Raw genomic sequence first — 19,325 nt, 5'->3', positions numbered from 1 at the left:
AATTTAATAGCTAAAATTTGTCATAGGGTTGTCAAATTAAATACAAAAACCAAAAATAGCAAATATTTCTTCAATCTCAGCGCGCAAAACTAAAAATTAACACGTCAAGAATAAGCAACTAACTAAAAGTATGAATAAAATAAGTCAGAAAGGTATCTTTCCGCTCTCGCTGTGAATTTCTCTTGCAGCAAAAGTTCAGTAGTAGTCTGTTTGGTTATTTTAACATGTGCTTAACTCGAAGACTGTTTGTTATGGAGGAGGGGTTTTAGTCTATGAAATTGCTCAAGTGAGTCAGAGTCAGAAAAGGGGAGGGGTATTAGTATTTCAAAGACTAGGGTGAGAGAGGTAAATCAAATTTCAATTGGTGCTTGGCAGGTTGGAACATAGTTTGGCTCAAACCGATTATAAGTAGACCTAAATTCTGAGAGAAGGCGATAAGTTCTTTTCAAAGAAAAAGGATGTAGGTATTTTACTGTGTGAATCCCCGCTTATGGTATTCTGGCTGAAGACAAAAGTTTCTGGAGCCTTCCTAGATTTTTTTTTTTTCAGGATATCTATCCAAAAAAAATACCAAAACACATGAACCCTTATTTTAGACAGAATTTGTCTGGCCGAGGAAACTCCATTTTCAACTCTGATTGAAAATAGAAGCGAGCCGAATATTTGCTGAGATGAAGACACTTTTCATCGGGTAACATAAAATCGGCCTGTTAAAGCAGAATTTTCCTCGTGTTTGGAACCTAGCTCAAGACTGGCTTCAGTGTCCTATTGCTATTCCTCCTCAACTTAAAAGGAATAGTTAAAAAATTGTCAATTAAGACAAATTTTAGACATTAATTCCTGCAACAATTATTTTGTAGTGACTTTTGTTTTAACGCTAGATTGCTTTGACAATAATTGGTTACCGTTAATTTTGATCATCAAAGATATTCATGGGTAATTTCACAGATGTTAACTATTGAATTTAATTCGCTATTCTTCGTGTGAAACTACTTGGATTGACTCTTGACAGAGAACTTATAAATTATTGGTATGTTTGTTTTATTTTTCCTTTTTTGAAGTTTACTGTTAAGAAATAAAGTATTTAAGCAAGAATTCGGGCATTGTTTATAATTTCCTATATCTTGCGGTATTAAAATGTATCAAAATCAATTAACACACGCTCGTTACATTGTCTGATATTAAGAGTAACCCGAAGTTTGGAAAGTCTGGATTTGGACCTGAACCCAAACTTTCCAGCTGGGGAAAATACGCGTCCTTTTTGGTGAAAAATCTTGTTTTAAAACTTTGTCTTTAAAGTACGAGAAAACTAGAAAAAAGTTATGAAAAAGACAAAATCAAACGAGGTTAATTTTGGCCATCGATATATATCCGTTTTTTGATATTGGGGATGGCTTGGTGGAGGTCTTAATTGAAGTATTTGTTTTTTTTTGTTTTATCGATTTTGCGAAAAATATTCTCGTTTGATTGTTTTCCGCAAAAATTTTAGGATTAAAACGAAAGGGGGACACCACCCCAAAAAGTCAAGGAATCCTAACGAAAATCACACCATCAGATTAAGCAAGATCCTACAAAAACATAGAATTTTATTTTGTCATAATTTCCCTTTGGCTGCTCAATTTTGGATGGGGGAGATTTTCCAAGGGAGAATTGTTCGTGGGTGGAATTTTTCGGAGGAATTTTAAGGGGAGGAATTGTCTGTGGAAGGGGATTTCCTGGGGGGTGAGTTGGCCTATAACTGATTAATTAATCTTTGTAGAGAAACTTCAGCTTCAGTCTTATAAAATATAGATTAATAATAGATTACCCAATTCCATTTTAAATTGCCTACTTTTTAAGGAAGTTCCAGGCGTTGTAGTAAAAGGAGAGATCCTTTTTTCTTTTCCTTCTCCTTATTTTTCCATGATATGTAGCTAGATAGATAAAATATTTGGGGCTTTAATACCACAAGGGCCATGAATACAAAAAAGAACAACAAAAAAGATCAAACAACTCACAAACATTCAATATTATTTCCAGTACTCTACCCCTTTCCTTTCCCCTACAAAAATCGTTCTCTGTTTGTCATTCCTAACTTAATATAATTCACTATAGTAACGTTGTACTAGAATCTTTTGTTCCATTATTGAAACAAACCACTCATTACTTAAAATAAATAATTATCTCCTTAAATCCTGTCATTTAGGACAAGGTACCATATAGTGAAGCGCATCCTGGCAAGCTTCTCAAAACATGGGGCGTCTGCATAGCCGCTCCTAGGGTCGGTGGTACACGGGGCGAAATTAATTACAGCGCCCTCTCCCGACTTAAATATAAGCATAAAAACCGAATAAAAGTGTAAATTGGATCTAAGTAGGAAATTCCCCAGCCGTAGCGCCCCCCAAGCCACATAACGCTCGAGGCAACGGCCCTGGTTGTACCCCCCTCTAGGAATGGCTCTGAAAATGAGTACGGAACATCCATCATCCTTACTTGGTATTTGCAACAGGACCAGCGTTTCCTGCTTCAGCTAGCATCTGAAATTCAGATGATTTTTGGAATTGTGTTCGAGCTTAACCCCTACCCCAAGCTAAAAGATTGCGACGCAAGCGTTCAAACCCACCCCCCACCCCCTCCCGTCCCGTAGTACATTGGGTTGCAAGTTCAGCATACCATCCATGGGGCTATGATGCCTCCATCCATCAACCTTACCCTCCCCCCCCTAAACATTTTCCTTCTATTACCAAGTGCTAGGAAATTACCCCTACCTTGCGCATACCACTTAATGTCATTACTAAATAGTTTCTATGGGGCATCAAGGCTGCGATTTCCCTGCGTAATTTCCGAGTCTCCTGATATCCCAACACACCCTTTAAAAATTTTGCAACATTTCCGATCTCTATTCCTACAGAGGTGGTTTTAGGAGGGGGCACCTGCCCTGGGTGCAGAAATTTTAGGGTAGATAATTTTGGAGACTACACTGCCTTTTTATGACGATAAATAAAAGTTAAAATTTGTAGTTAAAAGTTAAAATTAAAAAAATTAGTTAAAATATAAAATCAGTAGTCTTACTACTGATGACGGTCACTGCATGTGTGACCGAAATATCTGGTATTTTTGGTGAATTTCTATCACTCTTATCATCATCACTGTCTATTAAAAGGATTTTATCCCTATTTGAACTTTCATTTATCGAAATTTTAGTGGCGCAAAATTCCAAATAAATAATCTAATATTTATAATCATTTTTTAATCTTTGGAATTTTATTTTTATTAAAATAAAGTTGAGAACGCAGTTGGTAGTAAATATAAGAAAATATTGAATCCGAAGTTTTAATTTTTCCATGATGTTTTCTCATATAAAGTAAGAAAAGTCAGTTTTAAATAAAAGAAAATTTTGGTAATCTTTGGGCTGAAAATTTTTGGGAGACAGGAGAAGGGGCGCTAATGAAGATTTGGCCCCGGGAGTAAGTAAGGCCAGAACCGCCACTGGATCACTATCCCCATCCCTTCATTCAAACCACCAAACAACCCAAGACTCTTTAAAATTGCTCTCATCTGCAAAGCCTGTGGTCTTCTCTTTCTATCCTGCGACACCTTCAGAGCAGGCCAGATAAGGCAAGATGCATTTATTTGGTAAACTAATGACCTTTTCCCAACGAATCATCATTTTAGCCAGTCTAACCTTCATCATTCTTATCTCTGATGAAAGCAATCCTAGTTCACCCGTTAACACCAAACAATTGAATTTCCTGCTTACATCTAATATTTTCCTGAAGTGTCCTAAACATACTCATTCTACTTTTTCCCCTTTTTTAAACCCTGAAACGTCCCCACCATAACAGAAAACTGGCCCTATTTTCGTTTAAGAATTCTCTGATGTAACTTCATATCTACTGGTCCTAGATGCCAATGGGGGGGGGCTCGTCAGTAACATGCATGAAGCGTTCCAAACTTTCCGACTAACCATTTGCACCTGGTCACTCCACATTCCTGAACTTGTTAATTCACATCATTAATAAATAAATTTGTTAAGATCTTTCATTTATTCTCTTTTGTAGAAAACCTATTCTTTTCCATTTCTTCTTTTCCAAAAGCTGATCTAATGAATTCACTTACATTTGAAACTATTTTTTACTTGAAAGTAACTATCCGAAATCTCTAACATCTTTTACAAATCAGTAGCCAATTTTCCCAGCAATGATATATCATGTGCAAGTAACAAAACAAAAAAGCTCCAATTACCTTATTTTAACCTCGGGGCATTTCTGTTTCTAAGAAAAAAAACTCATCAATATCATTAATAAAAAGGTAAAACAAATGCGGTGATAGAGTGCAAAAGTGCACGGCCTGACCATGTTAAATCGCTGAAAACCAAAGTTTCCAACTTTGGTTTTGACAAGTTTCCAAACTCTTTGGCACTGACAAGTTTCCAAACTCTTTGGCACTGGCCATTAACTTTTCAAGACTAAGGCTTCTCGTGCTGTGAGTCAGTTAGTATGATATTCCAATTTGCAAGACCAAGCCTTCCTCTCAACCCAAACAACTCTCCTTCCTTGCAACACTGTTCCTCTCCTTTAACCAAGTAGCTTGTAAAAACATATGTACATTTATCAAAGTAATGAATTAATTGATTATCCTCAAATCATGTTAAAACTGTTTTAAAAAAATACGCAGCCTCTTTATAAATCTTTCTCTTACCACTTTTTTTGTTTTGTCATGGGTTGATTGAAGTTAGTTTTGTTTTTGCTGAGGGATCTCATAATCTTCATAAATGTTCTTTTTTATATCTCTGAGAGATTAGAGACTAGTGATGTGGATTTATTTTGTGCTTAATTCTCTTTGAAAAAATCTTCATATACCTTTACGGAAATCAATATGTGCGTAAATTTCAGCCTAATCAGACGACAGGAAGTAGGTCAAATATTAAAATTAAATTTTCTATAGAAAAATATCAAGTCAAGTAATACTGTTTGATAAAAAGAACGCCATCCAATAGGCCAGTGTTTTAGTAGTAACCTATCTAGTACTTTGAATGATACATTCAACTATACATTCACGCCTACATGAATATGCAGTACAGTTTCACGTGCACATTGAAAAAAAGCGAGCAATCCTTTACCTATAAAGTGGTCAAACACGTTTTGGAAGTATGGTTGTGATTGTATAAGACAAGCAGACTTGTTATTGTTATATATTTCAACTATACAAGGATTTGCACAAGAAAATACACTACAGTTTCACGTGCACATTGCAAAAAAGTGAGAAAATCTTTTATACCTATAAAGTGGCCAAACACGTTTTGAAACTATAGTCAAGGTTGTATAAGACAACTAGACTGGTTTTTTGCTATTGATATCAATTGCACAAGAATATACACTTCAGTTTCACGTGCACATTTTAAAAAAGCTGGCAGTACAAGTGGGGATTCCCCACTGGTTCCTGAAGTCTAGCTTGTTACACAAGTTTGCTTCAACTCCACGTTCTCATGGATGCTACAATCAGAATTTTTTGATTGGCATTTGCAAGAAGGGATAAGGGATTCGCGAATTGGACTGTACGAACGATGTTATTTGAATAATAGGGAAAAGACAGAGCTAGATAACATTTGCGAATTGGATCCTATGACGATGGAGAAAAAGGGTTAAAGTGATTAGCAGTTAAGGTAACCTCAATGGAGTTTAAACAGTGTTGTCAGTTTAAAATAGAGTCTAACTTTAGAGTATACTAGAAAGTCGATACTAAGAGAGATGTAGATGGCAAGAAAAGAATTTTAAAATTGGATAGCTTTACTTCTTCGATGTGTTCTGTATAATACACAAGTGGCGTTTGAACAGTGTTGTCAGTTTATAATAGAGTCTAACGTTATGATATACTAAAAAGTTGATACTAAGAGAGATGTAGATGGCAAGAAAATAATTTTAATAATGAAATTCAGAACAAACCTTAGAAATCCTTGCAAATCAAGTAGTAAGGTGTATGTGAGTACGAACCATCAAGGATCATAAGCACCAATGACCCTAACCAGCAGAGACACAAAACCCCCCCAGGTCCCCTATCCCCCAACTCGAAGGGCGTCCCCCTACCCTCCAACTTTTTGGCCCCCTCTCCCCATTTTTTTTAAATTTTTTTCGATTTTTTTTTTTTTTTATTATTTTCTTTTTTTAACATTATGTATTTTTTCAACTTTTTTTATAGGTATTCGAATGAGATAAAACATAATTAAAACAAAACAAAAAAATCATTGGTAAATTATATTAATTTTTCAAAGTTAATTTTGAATTTTTTCGTTGAAATGCATGAGTTGGAATATTTCAGTAGTTTTTCGTCGTGGTTTACTTTGTCACAATTACATTCTCATGATTTTTCAAAGTTTATTTTGGATTTATTTCGTTGAAATACAAAAGTTGGAATATTTCAGTAGTGTTTTGTCGTGGTTTACTTTGACAAAGTTACATTCTCTTGATTTTTCAAAGTTCATTTTGGGTTTCTTTCATTAAAATGCAAGAGTTGGAATATTTCAGTAGTGTTTTGTTATGGTTTACCTTGTCACAGTTACATTCTCTTGATTTTTCAAAGTTCATTTTGGGTTTCTTTCATTGAAATGCAAGAGTTGGAATATTTCAGTAGTGTTTCGTTATGGTTTACCTTGTCAAAGTTACATTCTTTTGATTTTTCAAATCTCATTTTGGATTTCTTTCTTTGAAATGCATGAGTTGGAAACATCATTTGTCGGTTATGTCGGAAAATTTTTTTTTTGTCAAGGAAATATCTGAATGCGTTTAAGGTATAGTACGAATGACTTGCAAAAAACACGAAAATACTATCAGAATGAATAAATTCTTTATCAACATCCGTTGTTGGATATGTCATTATGAAAAAAAATTGTAAGTAAGTAATAAAGTAATTAAGTAACAAACTCTTTCTTGAATTCACCTCTTGGATACACAATACAGAAATTTAATTCAGGAAATTATGAAAAAAAAATGAACACATTCTTTATTAGCATTCATTATCGATTGATGTCGCTTTCTAGACAGACAATACAGCACTTTCACAAAATCTAAGTATAGAAATGATTAAATTCTATATCAACATTAATTTCTCAGATACTTCGAAAAAGTCTGACAAGATCTAAGTGCTAGAGTTAATAAATTTTTTTATCAACATTCCTTGTCAGATACAATAGAAAAAAGCTAAAAGATCTACTTGTCGTACCGAATAATTTTTTTATCAACTTCCTTTCTCATATACATAAATAAAATTGCCAAAATCTAATTTTTAGAATGAAAAAATTCTTTAACATCATAATTTATCAGATATGTCGGATAAACTATACAAAATCTAAGTATCAGAGTGATTAAATTCCATATCGACAACCCTTTCTCGAATACATGGGATAAAATTGGAAAAATCTTAACGTCAAAGTGAATAAATTTTTTTATACCAATTTCTATTGTCAGATACATCGAATATAATTGACAAAATCTTAGTATCAGAGTGAATAAATGCTTTATCAGCATCCTTTGTCGAATATATCGGATAAAAGTGACAAAATCTAAGTACCAGAGTGAATAAATGCATTATCAACATCATTTGTCGGGTACCTCAGTTAAAATTGACATGTCGGATAAAATTGACAAAATCTAAGTGTCAGAGTGAACATTTTTTTCTCTCGACATCTTTTGTCAGATACATCAAATATAATTAACAAAATCGAAGTGTTAGAAATTTTTTTTATCAACATCCTCTGTCAGATACATCGGATAAAATTGAAAAAATCTAAGTATCAGACTGAATAAATGCTTTATCAACATCATTTGTCGGATATGTCGGACAAAAAAATTTTTTATCAAGGAAATATCTGAATGCGTTTAAGGTATAGTACGAATGGCTTGCAAAGAACACGAAAATACTATCAGAATGAATAAATTCTTTATCAACATTCGATGTTGGATATGTCATTATGAAAAAAAAATGTAAGTATGTAAAAAAGTAAGTAAGTAACAAACTCTTTCTTGAATTCACCTCTTGGATACACAATACAGAAATTTAATTCAGGAAATTATGAAAAAAAATTAATCAATCGATAATGAATGTTAATAAGGATATTAACATTCATTATCGATTGATGTCACTTCCTAGACAGACAATACAGAAATTTCACAAAATCTAAGCATAGAAGTTAATAAATTACATACCAAGGTTCATTTCTCAGATACTTAGGAAAAGGTTGACAAAATCTAAGTGTTAGAGTGATTAATTTTTTTTATCAACATCTTTTGTCAGAAACATCAGATAATATTGACAGAATCTAAGTGTCAGAGTAATTTTTTTTTATCAACATCCTTTCTCAGATGCATCAAATAAAATTGACAAAATCTAAATTTCAGAATGAATAAATGCTTTAACAACATCATTTATCGGATATGTTATCATCATTTATCGAGGTTACGTGCGAGCAAGTAACCTCGTCTAAATTAACCTTAAAAAATGAAATAAAGCTATGTCGACTTTGCATGTCTCTCTCACTATGTATGCGCCGTCGCGGTGTACACTCCATGTCTTTCTCGTTTTTTTGTGTCTAAATCTACGTATTTGTATGTGTTTTTATCGCTCACACTCTTTTTGCCTCTGTGTCTGTGTCTGGGCGGGTGTTTGCGTATTCCAATGCATGTCTTGCCACTCTAAGTGAACTTAAATTAACTCAACTTTTTGAATATCTCTCTCACTATGACTCTGTGTCTCACCGGGTGTAGTGCCATCTATAACCGGTCTAACCTAAATTCAACGTAACGACGCATGAAGTCAAATTGAATTGGACTTGAATTTTATTACTGTCGTCTGATTTATCCGATAATAAGTATGATAACGAATTTATTCTTCCTGATACTTAGATTTTTTCTATTTTATCCGATGTATCTGACATTCGATGTTGATAATGCATTTAAGGGATGTTGATAAAAAAAAATTTTATTCACTCTGACACTTAGAGTGTGTCATTTTTATCCGATGTATCTGACAAAAGATGTTGATAAAAAATTTATTCACTCTAACACTTAGATTTTGTCAACTTTTTCCTATGTATCCGAGAAATGGATGTTGATATAGAATTTAATCATTCTTATACTTAGATTGTGTGAAATTGCTGTATTGTCTATCTAGGAAGCGACTTCAGTCGATAATGAATGTTAATAAAGAATCTGTTCAATTTTTTTCATAATTTCCTGAATTAAATTTCTGTATTGTGTATCCCAGAGGTGAATTCAAGAAAGAGTTTGTTACTTACTTACTTACTTACAATTTTTTCATAATGACATAATGACACATCCAACAACGGATGTTGATAAAGAATTTATTCATTCTGATACCTAGATTTTGTCAATGTTATCCCATGTGTCTGACAATAGATGCATGCAAATTCCTTTTCTTACATCTCCGATGTTTTAATAGACATTCTAAACGTTTGATATGCTATCTTACTCTAAAAATAATTAACACATGACAATGTAATGCAAAATATATTTTTGATGAAATAATGCTATGTAGAATATTAATACAAAAATATATTATGATACATTATTAATATCAATGATCAACTTTGGACATTTTGAATCTGTTGCATAAGATAGTTCACCATGTTCTCTCTTGATATTGTAGGCATTGTCTTCTCTTAGTTCGTAATCAGTAAAATAATTATTATTCCATTTTGAGTCATACCCAATTTTTACTGGTGTGTCATCAACAGGCTCAATATGCTTTTCGTCTTTGGTATTATTTGCAACTTTATGGCAATCTTGACATTGGGGGGTAACCAATCATCATTGAACACCATCTTTCTCATGAAAAAAAGTCCTAAATTTCTAAACTAGTGTTTAAAAGCATATCCACAATATCATTTTGCCGTGTCGTGATTAATATATCAATAAATTGTGTAAATGCATTGGAACCACAACGTAACAGCTTCATGCAATAGTCTAATGATGGAGAATCAGTTTTCATTCCATCGACAAGCATTCCCTGAGAAAATATCTTCCTTTGAATAGACAGCTCTAGAAAATCATCATCTAGAATCAAACCTTTTTCCATAAACACTAGATTCCCCATGATTCGCTCTTTCTCAAATCTATCCATTTTTTTAGAGTCCTAACACTGTCACAATCAACTTCATACTAATCATAATTTTTTTATATTATAAAAATATACACTAGTAAACTATAGAAATAAAAACCGCTCTAACCTAAATTCAACGTAACACGGCATGAAGCCAAAAGGAATAGAACCTGGATTTTATGACTGTTATCTGATATATTCTATAAAAACTTTGAAAAAAAATTATTCACTCTAACACTTGGATTTTGTCAACTTTTTTCCTATGTATCCGAGAGATAAATGTTGATATAGAATTTATTCACTCCTATACTTAGATTTTGTGAAATTGCTGTATTGTCTGTCTAGGAAGTGACATCAATCGATAATGAATGTTAAAGAGGAATTTGTATCATTTTTTTTCATAATTTCCTGAATTGAATTTCGTTATTTTGCAACAAAGAAATAAATCCAAGAAATATCTTGCTACTTACTTAATTGTTCGCATAGCAGCAATTTTTTTTCATAATGACGCATCAAACATGTGATATTGATAATGCATGTATTAATTATGATATTATTTTTATGTTTTTTTGCAAGCCATTCGTACTATACCTTAAACGCATTCAGATATTTCCTTGATAAAAAAATTTTGTCCGACATATCCGACAAATGATGTTGATAAAGCATTTATTCAGTCTGATACTTCGATTTTGTCAATTTTATCCGATATATCTGACAGAGGATGTTGATAAAAAAAATTATTCATTCTAACACTTAGATTTCTTCAATTATATTCGATGTATCTGACAAAAGATATTGAGAAAAAAAATGTTCACTCTGACCCTTAGATTTTGTCAATTTTATCCGACATGTCAATTTTAAATGATGCATTCGAAAAATGATTTTCATAATGCATTCATTCACGCTACTGGCTAGGTGTTTCAACTTCCGTCTATTTTATTAGATAAAAGATGCTGATAAAACATGCATTCACTCTTATTCATAGATGTTTCAAGTATGTTCGATGTATCTGAAAATAGATATTGGTATAAAAAAATTTATTCACTCTGACGCTTAGATTTTTCAATTTTATCCAATGTATTCGAGAAAGGGTTGTTGATATAGAATTTAATCACTCTGATACTTAGATTTTGTATATTTTATCCAACATATCCGATAAATGATGTTGTTAAATCATTTATTCATCCTGAAATTTAGATTTTGTCAATTTTATTTGATGTATCTGAGAAAGGATGTTGATAAAAAACAAATTACTCTGACACTTAGATTCTGTCAATTTTATCTGATGTACCTGAAAAAAGATGTTGATAAAAAAATTTATTCACTCTAACACTTAGATTTTGTCAACTTTTTCCTATGTATCCGAGAAATGAACGTTGATATAGAATTTAATCACTCCTATACTTAGATTTTGTGAAATTGCTGTATTGTCTGTCTAGGAAGCGACATCAATCGATAATGAATGTTAATAAAGAATTTGTTAAATTTTTTTCATAATTTCCTGAATTAAATTTCTGTATTGTATATCCAAGAGGTGAATTCAAGAAAGAGTTTGTTACTTACTTTCTTTTTTACATACTTACATTGTTTTTTCATAATGACATATCCAACATCGGATGTTGATAAAAAAATTTATTCATTCTGATAGTATTTTCGTGTTTTTTGCAAGCCATTCGTACTATACCTTAAACGCACTCAGATATTTCCTTGATAAAAAAAAATTTTGTCCGACATATCCGAAAAATGATGTTGATAAAGCATTTATTCAGGCTGATAATTAGATTTTGTCAATTTTATCCGATATATCTGACAGAGGATGTTGATAAAAAAAATTATTCACTCTAACACTTAGATTTTGTCAATTATATTCGATGTATCTGACAAAAGATGTTGAGAAAAAAAAATGTTCACTCTGACAGGCCCACAACAAGCCAAGCTTCTTGGGCCAAATAATTTTTCTTTACGTTTGTAATAGAGTTTAGTATTAATAAAATGATTGATGATTGATGATGACACTTAGATTTTGTTAATTTTATCCGACATGTCAATTTTAACTGTCGTATCCGACAAATGATGTTGATAATGCATTTATTCCCTCTGGTAGTTAGATTTTGTCAATGTTATCCGATATATTCGACAAAGTATGCTGATAAAGCATTTATTTACTCTGATATTAAGATTTTTTCAATTATATTCGATGTATCTGACAATAGATATTTGTATAAGAAAGTTTATTCACTCTGAAGCTTATATTTTTTCAATTTTATCTCATGTATTCGAGAAAGGGTTATTGATATGGAATTTAATCACTCTGATACTTAGATTTTGTATAGTTTATCCAACATATCCGATAAATGATATTGTTGAAGCATTTATTCATTCTGAAATTTAGATTTTGTCAATTTTATTTGATGTATCTGAGAAAGGATGTTGATAAAAAACAAATTACTCTGACACTTAGATTCTGTCAATTTTATCTGATGTACCTGAAAAAAGATGTTGATAAAAAAATTTATTCACTCTAACATTTAGATTTGTCAACTTTTTCCTATGTATCCGAGAAATGAAAGTTGATGTGGAATTTAATCACTCCTATACTTAGATTTTGTGAAATTGCTGTATTGTCTGTCTAGGAAGCGACATCAATCGATAATGAATGTTAATAAAGAATTTGTTAAATTTTTTTCATAATTTCCTGAATTAAATTTCTGTATTTTGTATCCAAGAAGTGAATTCAAGAAAGAGTTTGTTACTTACTTTCTTTTTTACATACTTACATTGTTTTTTCATAATGACATATCCAACATCGGATGTTGATAAAAAAATTTATTCATTCTGATAGTATTTTCGTGTTTTTTGCAAGCCATTCGTACTATACCTTAAACGCACTCAGATATTTCCTTGATAAAAAAAATTTTGTCCGACATATCCGAAAAATGATGTTGATAAAGCATTTATTCAGGCTGATAATTAGATTTTGTCAATTTTATCCGATATATCTGACAGAGGATGTTGATAAAAAAAATTATTCACTCTAACACTTAGATTTTGTCAATTATATTCGATGTATCTGACAAAAGATGTCGAGAAAAAAAAATGTTCACTCTGACAGGCCCACAACAAGCCAAGCTTCTTGGGCCAAATAATTTTTCTTTACGTTTGTAATAGAGTTTAGTATTAATAAAATGATTGATGATTGATGATGACACTTAGATTTTGTTAATTTTATCCGACATGTCAATTTTAACTGTCATATCCGACAAATGATGTTGATAATGCATTTATTCACTCTGGTACTTAGATTTTGTCACTTTTATCCGATATATTCGACAAAGGATGCTGATAAAGCATTTATTCACTCTGATACTTATATTTTGTCAATTATATTCAATGTATCTGACAATAGATATTGGTATAAAAAACTTTGTTCACTCTGACGCTAATATTTTGTCAATTTTACCTCATATGTTCGAGAAAGAGATATTTATATAGATTTTAATCACTCTGATACTTAAATTTTGCCAATTATATCCGACATATCCGAAAAATGATGTTGATAAAGTATTTAATCACTCTGATACTTAGATTTTGTCAATTTTATTTGATGTATCTGAGAAAGGATGTTGATAAAAAAAATGTTTACTCTGACACTTAGATTCTGTCAATTTTTTCCGATGTATCTGACAAAAGATGTTGATAAAAAAATTTCAATGAAAGAAACCCAAAATGAACCTTGAAAAATCAAGAGAATGTAACTGTGACAAGGTAAACCATAACAAAACACTACTGAAATATTCTAACTATTGCATTTCAATGAAAGATACCCAAAATGAACTTTGAAAAATCAAGAGAATGTAAGTGTGACAAGGTAAACCACGACAAAACACTACTGAAATATTCCAACTCTTGCATTTCAACGAAATAAATCCAAAATGAACTTTGAAAAATCATGAGAATATAGGTTTGACAAGGTAAACCACGACAAAACACTACTGAAGTATTCCAACTCTTACATTTCAACGAAAGAAATTCAAAATGAACTTTGAAAAATCAATAGAATGTAACTATGATTTTTTTTTGTTTTGTTTTAAGTATGTTTCATCTCATTCGAAGACATGCAAAAAAAAAGTTGAAAAAATATATCATGTTAAAAAAAAAAATAATAAAAAAAAATAAAAAATAATCGAAAAAAAAATTCCAAAAAGAAATTGGGGGCGGGGGCCAAAAATTTGGAGGGGCGGGGGCGCCCTTCAAGTTTTGGGATAGGGGACCTTTGCGGGGTTGGTTTCTCTGCTGGTTAGGGTCATTGGTGCTTATGATCGTTTATGGTTCGTACTCAAATACACCTTACTACTTGATTTGCAAGGATTTCTAAGGTTTGTTCTGAATTTCATTATTAAAATTATTTTCTTGCCATCTACATCTCTCTTAGTATCAACATTTTAGTATACTATAACGTTAGACTCTATTTTAAACTGACAACACTGTTCAAACGCAACTTGTGTATTATACAGAATACATCGAAGAAGCAAAGCTATCCATTAATAAAATTCTTTTCTTGCCATCTACATCTCTCTTAGTATCAACTTTCTAGTATAGTATAACGTTAGACTCTATTTTAAACTGACACCACTGTTCAAACGCCATTGAGGTTACCTTAACTGCTAATCACTTTAACCCTTTTTCTCCATCGTCATACGATCCAATTCGCAAATGTTATCTAGCTCTGTTTTTTCCCTATTATTCAAATAAGATCGTTTTTACAGTCCAATTCGCGAATCCCTTATCCCTTTTTGCAAATGTCAATCAAACAATTCTGATTGTAGCATCCATGAAAACGTGGAGTTGAAGCAAACTTGTGTAACAAGCTAGACTTCAGGAACCAGTGGGGAATCCCCACTCGTACAGCCAGCTTTTTTAAAATCTGCACGTGAAACTGAACTGTATATTCTTGTGAAATTTATATCAATAGCAAAATACCACTCTAATTTTGTCTTATACAACCTTGACTGTAGTTTCGGAACGTGTTTCGCCACTTTATAGGTATAAAAGATTTTCTCGCTTTTTTGCAATGTGCACGTGAAACTGTAGTGTATATTCATGTGCAAATCCTTGTATAGTTGAAATATATAACAATAACCAGTCTGCTTGTCTTATACAATCACAACCATACTTCCAAAACGTGTTTGACCACTTTATAGGTAAGAGATTGCTCGCATTTTTTGCAATGTGCACGTGAAACTGTACTGCATATTCATGTAGGCGTGAATGTATACTTGAATGTATAGTTCAAAGTACTAGATAAGTTACTACTTGTTTTCCGCATTGTACTGCTGAACACTATTTTGGCCAAAATTGAGGGGAAATGTGATAAGACCAGTAAATGATGAAAAAACCGTTCTGATTAATGCATCAAAAAGCCTTGTCTACCAGCCTTGAAGGTCATCCTCCCACCTGGTTCCGGGTTTCGTTTTTTAAACATTTTTTTGTACAGTGTACAATTTACTTATTCCAAATAATTGAACTTAAATATATAAATGAACCTTGTTTCTTCACATGAAAGCTGAAAGTTACATTAAATCTTAAAATCAACATAAATTATCCTAACTATGGAGGGGGAGGAGCTGCCGTATCCCTATACGCTCTGCTTTTTACGCTAAAGCATAACTTTTCTTCAAAAAATTCAAACTAAAAAATTTCTCGGTTGCAGTCTTACTGACTCTAGGTTCAAAGAGAATACCTTCCTGTTTTTTGTTTTTTTTTTTTTTTTTTGTAAAGGACGCGTTAAAATTTAGTGTAAAGAGCAAGGGCCTGAGAATGCCGGAAGCTTCTCATGTATTTAGGATAATTCACAATTCTTGTAAGTTTCTTAGGTGATAAACTTGTTTATGTGATTTTATTAACAAAAGAACAAGGTCGAACAATTTGAAAACGTCATGAATAAACATCACAACTGGCCGTTCCCACAGGAAACAAAAATAAATAAAATAGGAAAAAACGGTAGAGCTCGAAACAAGAAATAACTGTCACTTTTTTGATAATAAGTTTTTTTTCGAACTTTAACCCGCCCCTTCGCTTTCTAATGGAATTCCCGAACTCCTACGACCCATATAAAAAATGTGTACTCAGGCACCAATCTTTCAATTAAAAGTACTACAGCATCGACCGGTGTTCGGTCAACATAGTACATGTGAGCCACCTAGACAATTTCTACAGGCTTACCACCCGCTGGGAATTTTCCTGCAGGTGCCAATATCTTCATCTAGATAAAATTTGTGATTTTTTTTAAACCAAAAATTAATAGCATTGCTTTTTTTTTTCAAGGCTAGGGAATCAGTTGGTAAACCCTCAGGAACTGCCTACTTAGTTGATCTATGGAATAAAAAAAAAAGGCTTAACACTCAAACAGTAGCTGGTAGGAGCATATAGGAATAATGTCCTTCAAGGAATGGAGATGGAATCTTTGAGTCGAGTTGCCCCCGGGAGAATCGTCAGTACGTCTTCAAAAATCATTGAGTTGGGAAGAATTTTTAGTAATTAGAGTTTGAAGCTACTAGACTGCACTGAAAATGATAGCCCATGCTGTGTTTCAACTACTATTTGCTACTACTAATACCTTATCACATCAAAAAACTACCCGGGAGGGATTCAGTAAGAAACCCGTGTAAATTTTTTGGTCATACTTATCTCAAGTTTTGCAATTAAAAAAAAAAAAAATCTGGAGGGATTATGTCTTCATTTTGGACGTTCAAATAGTTAGGTAGGTATTCACTTTTTTCTAGATGCTCTGATATAGAAATCAGATTTTTTTTTTTTTTTTTCAGGCATTACCTCAGGAGAAACAGAAATACTAATGAAAATAACTAAAGAAGCTGTTAAAAGTATTTCTTTTTTATAGAAGAAGATAGCAACCTCAGTTTATAGGAAAGAAGCTCGAAGATGATGGCTAGGCTATATATTTTAAACGTATAAGCATTAACCAATTTGACATGCGAAGCCGTGCACGGACTCTGATTCCAATATTATTAATTATTGTTTTCTGTTACAAAGGACTACTAACTAGACATGAACCTATCCGAATTATTGTACTAGGTCAACTGCTCGCCGACAAAACTGAGCTTTTAAGTGTTGTGCATCTCATGAAAAGCATTCTAGTTTATTCAGGAGACTGTAAGCTGGAACTTCATATTATTTGTTCTCCTGAAGATATTGTTTATTACAATACCCCGTTGGAAAAAGTGGTGGCATTCCATAGAGGCACTACCCAGGTCAGTTTCTTGTGTTTTTGTGTGTGTATATTGATAGTTTTTTTCTTTTCTTTAGGAAAAAACGTAGTTCAATCAATACATATACGATAATAACAATTTGATGATTAAGTTTCGGTTCAATTCAGTTGCTGAATTGAGCTGAAAATACAGTTTTCCTTTTAGATTTTAAACATACCCTGGGAGATAGATGCTGGTTACACAGGAATACAAAAAAACAGCTTTTTACTGCAATTAAAGCTGATGGCATAAAATTTGAATAGTAGTCAAATGAAAGCTAAAAAATTCACCCCAAGAGCCCGTATTAAAGTGTTTTCCACTAAGTTAGAAAGACTGCTTAGTCCTTCTAACAATCCTTTCTAACTAAATTAGTGTTTTCTACGATTCTATTTCTAAAGCTGTTTTTCAATTGATGTGCAGCAAACATTATGTTAGTGATGATGCTTATTTCTGCCATAAATTTAAGTATTAGCAATTTCGTAACTATTTAATTGGTCCCGGACTAGACGTACATGGTTTTGTTGAAGCAAATTTCATGTGTCGGCGTAAAGCTAAGACATTTCGATTTTTAACAAGTCAAGACCAAGTGTCCAATTAATAGTCCAACTAGCCTAGAATAATGTTCAGCTCAAAAAAAATATGCAAAAAAAAAATCATAAAGATTTTTTGTCTGGCTCATGGGGCCAAACCATGTAATGTAACATTCGTTGAATTTTCCTAATAAATTTAAGTTAACATATAAAAATTATTGTTACCCTCTCAAGTAATACATCAGAAAAAGTGCATTTTCAAACCATGTTATTAGTTTGTTGATACCTATGTATTACAGGCTAGAATAACACAGTTTAATTATACAGTGATTGTGTGGTGCTCAACTTTGAAGAAGTTCAGCACCATAATCTATGGATTCTGGCCTTTTTTATATAAGTATTTATAAAAATTTTCAACTGGCAGATTCTACAGGGGTAATCCATTCATTTCACGAAGAACACACGAGAGACCAAAGAGTTAAATTTTTTAGAATGTTCTTCTTCACTACCGAGCAGCGGTAGGGCTCTTAGCAAATGCTATAAAATAGATTGAACGGAATTTCACATACAGTAAAATACAAGTTCAGACGTTTTCTTGACAGATAGATGTCGTTTACTGGTAATGCCGCTTCACAATGATTTAAGTACTGTAACTAAAAAGGCATATCTTAGGCATTTTAATCATGTATCGAATTGCTAACCTTATATTTTGATGTCCGCTTAAATTAGGATGGCAATGTGTGCAAAATGGCAATATCTGTACCTGACCTGTCTAAAATAAACAGTTTGATGAATTTTCCCATATAATATATGTATATCATTATAGCGAGTGGACTCGGAATAATGAGTCGAGTTTCAGGCTACATTGCCCCAGATTCAAATAGCCGAAGGGCTATTGCTGCCCCCTTGGGTGTGGCAATTTGAGATAGGGCTTTTTTATTTTTTATTTTTCCTTTATAGAAGGGCATTTCTTAATAGAATCATGGTACCCACTATTGTTTTCTTTTATCCGAAGTCCCACCCGTCAGCTTCAGACCGACTTGAGAAATCTACAGGCGGACTAAGTTAACCACCATTTGTATTCCATCAGCGAGAAGCTGCCCTTGATCCTCAGAGCCGGTACTAACAAGAGAACCTCTTTCATTCACTTTCAATTGCTCCTCAAGGAATCTTTTCTCAAGGAATCTGGTCTGTGCTTCAGATATCCAATATCGGTAGCGTATTCCTTACGGTCGTTTGTACAGCGTCCCTATCTCTCCATTTTTTAATATCAAACAGTTCGTGTAAACGAACTCCAAGTAAGGAGCGACCCGGCTCAATGGTAACCGAAACTCTAGAAAACGGGTTTTGAATACCAATAGATACATCAATGAAACCAAATGTTAACGAACAAATGAAATATATAACTTTCATCAAGTTTAGTGCTACCCATCAAAAG

General features: G+C 32.6%; 1 protein-coding gene across 2 annotated transcripts in view; it reads left to right on the top strand.

The window, feature by feature from the left end:
* The first annotated feature begins 913 nt into the window (after window positions 1-913).
* Window positions 914-19,325, top strand: part of LOC148952995 (xyloside xylosyltransferase 1-like) — a 31,209-nt gene continuing 12,797 nt past the window's right edge. For both annotated transcript variants that reach the window (XM_089087495.1, XM_089087494.1), the window contains exons 1-2: window positions 914-1,030; window positions 16,917-17,360. In XM_089087495.1, coding sequence (XP_088943621.1) covers window positions 17,082-17,360 — 279 coding nt within the window. In that variant the 5' untranslated portion in view covers window positions 914-1,030; window positions 16,917-17,081. The remainder of the gene's footprint in view (window positions 1,031-16,916; window positions 17,361-19,325) is intronic.

This window comes from Artemia sp. Qi Xiang Cuo, chromosome 4 (genome assembly GCF_049724085.1).
Source record: "Artemia sp. Qi Xiang Cuo chromosome 4, ASM4972408v1, whole genome shotgun sequence".
NCBI classification, from domain to species: Eukaryota; Metazoa; Arthropoda; class Branchiopoda; order Anostraca; family Artemiidae; genus Artemia; species Artemia sp. Qi Xiang Cuo.
Note: the sequence above shows the minus strand (reverse complement) of the source record. Positions and strands in the feature narration are given on the sequence as shown.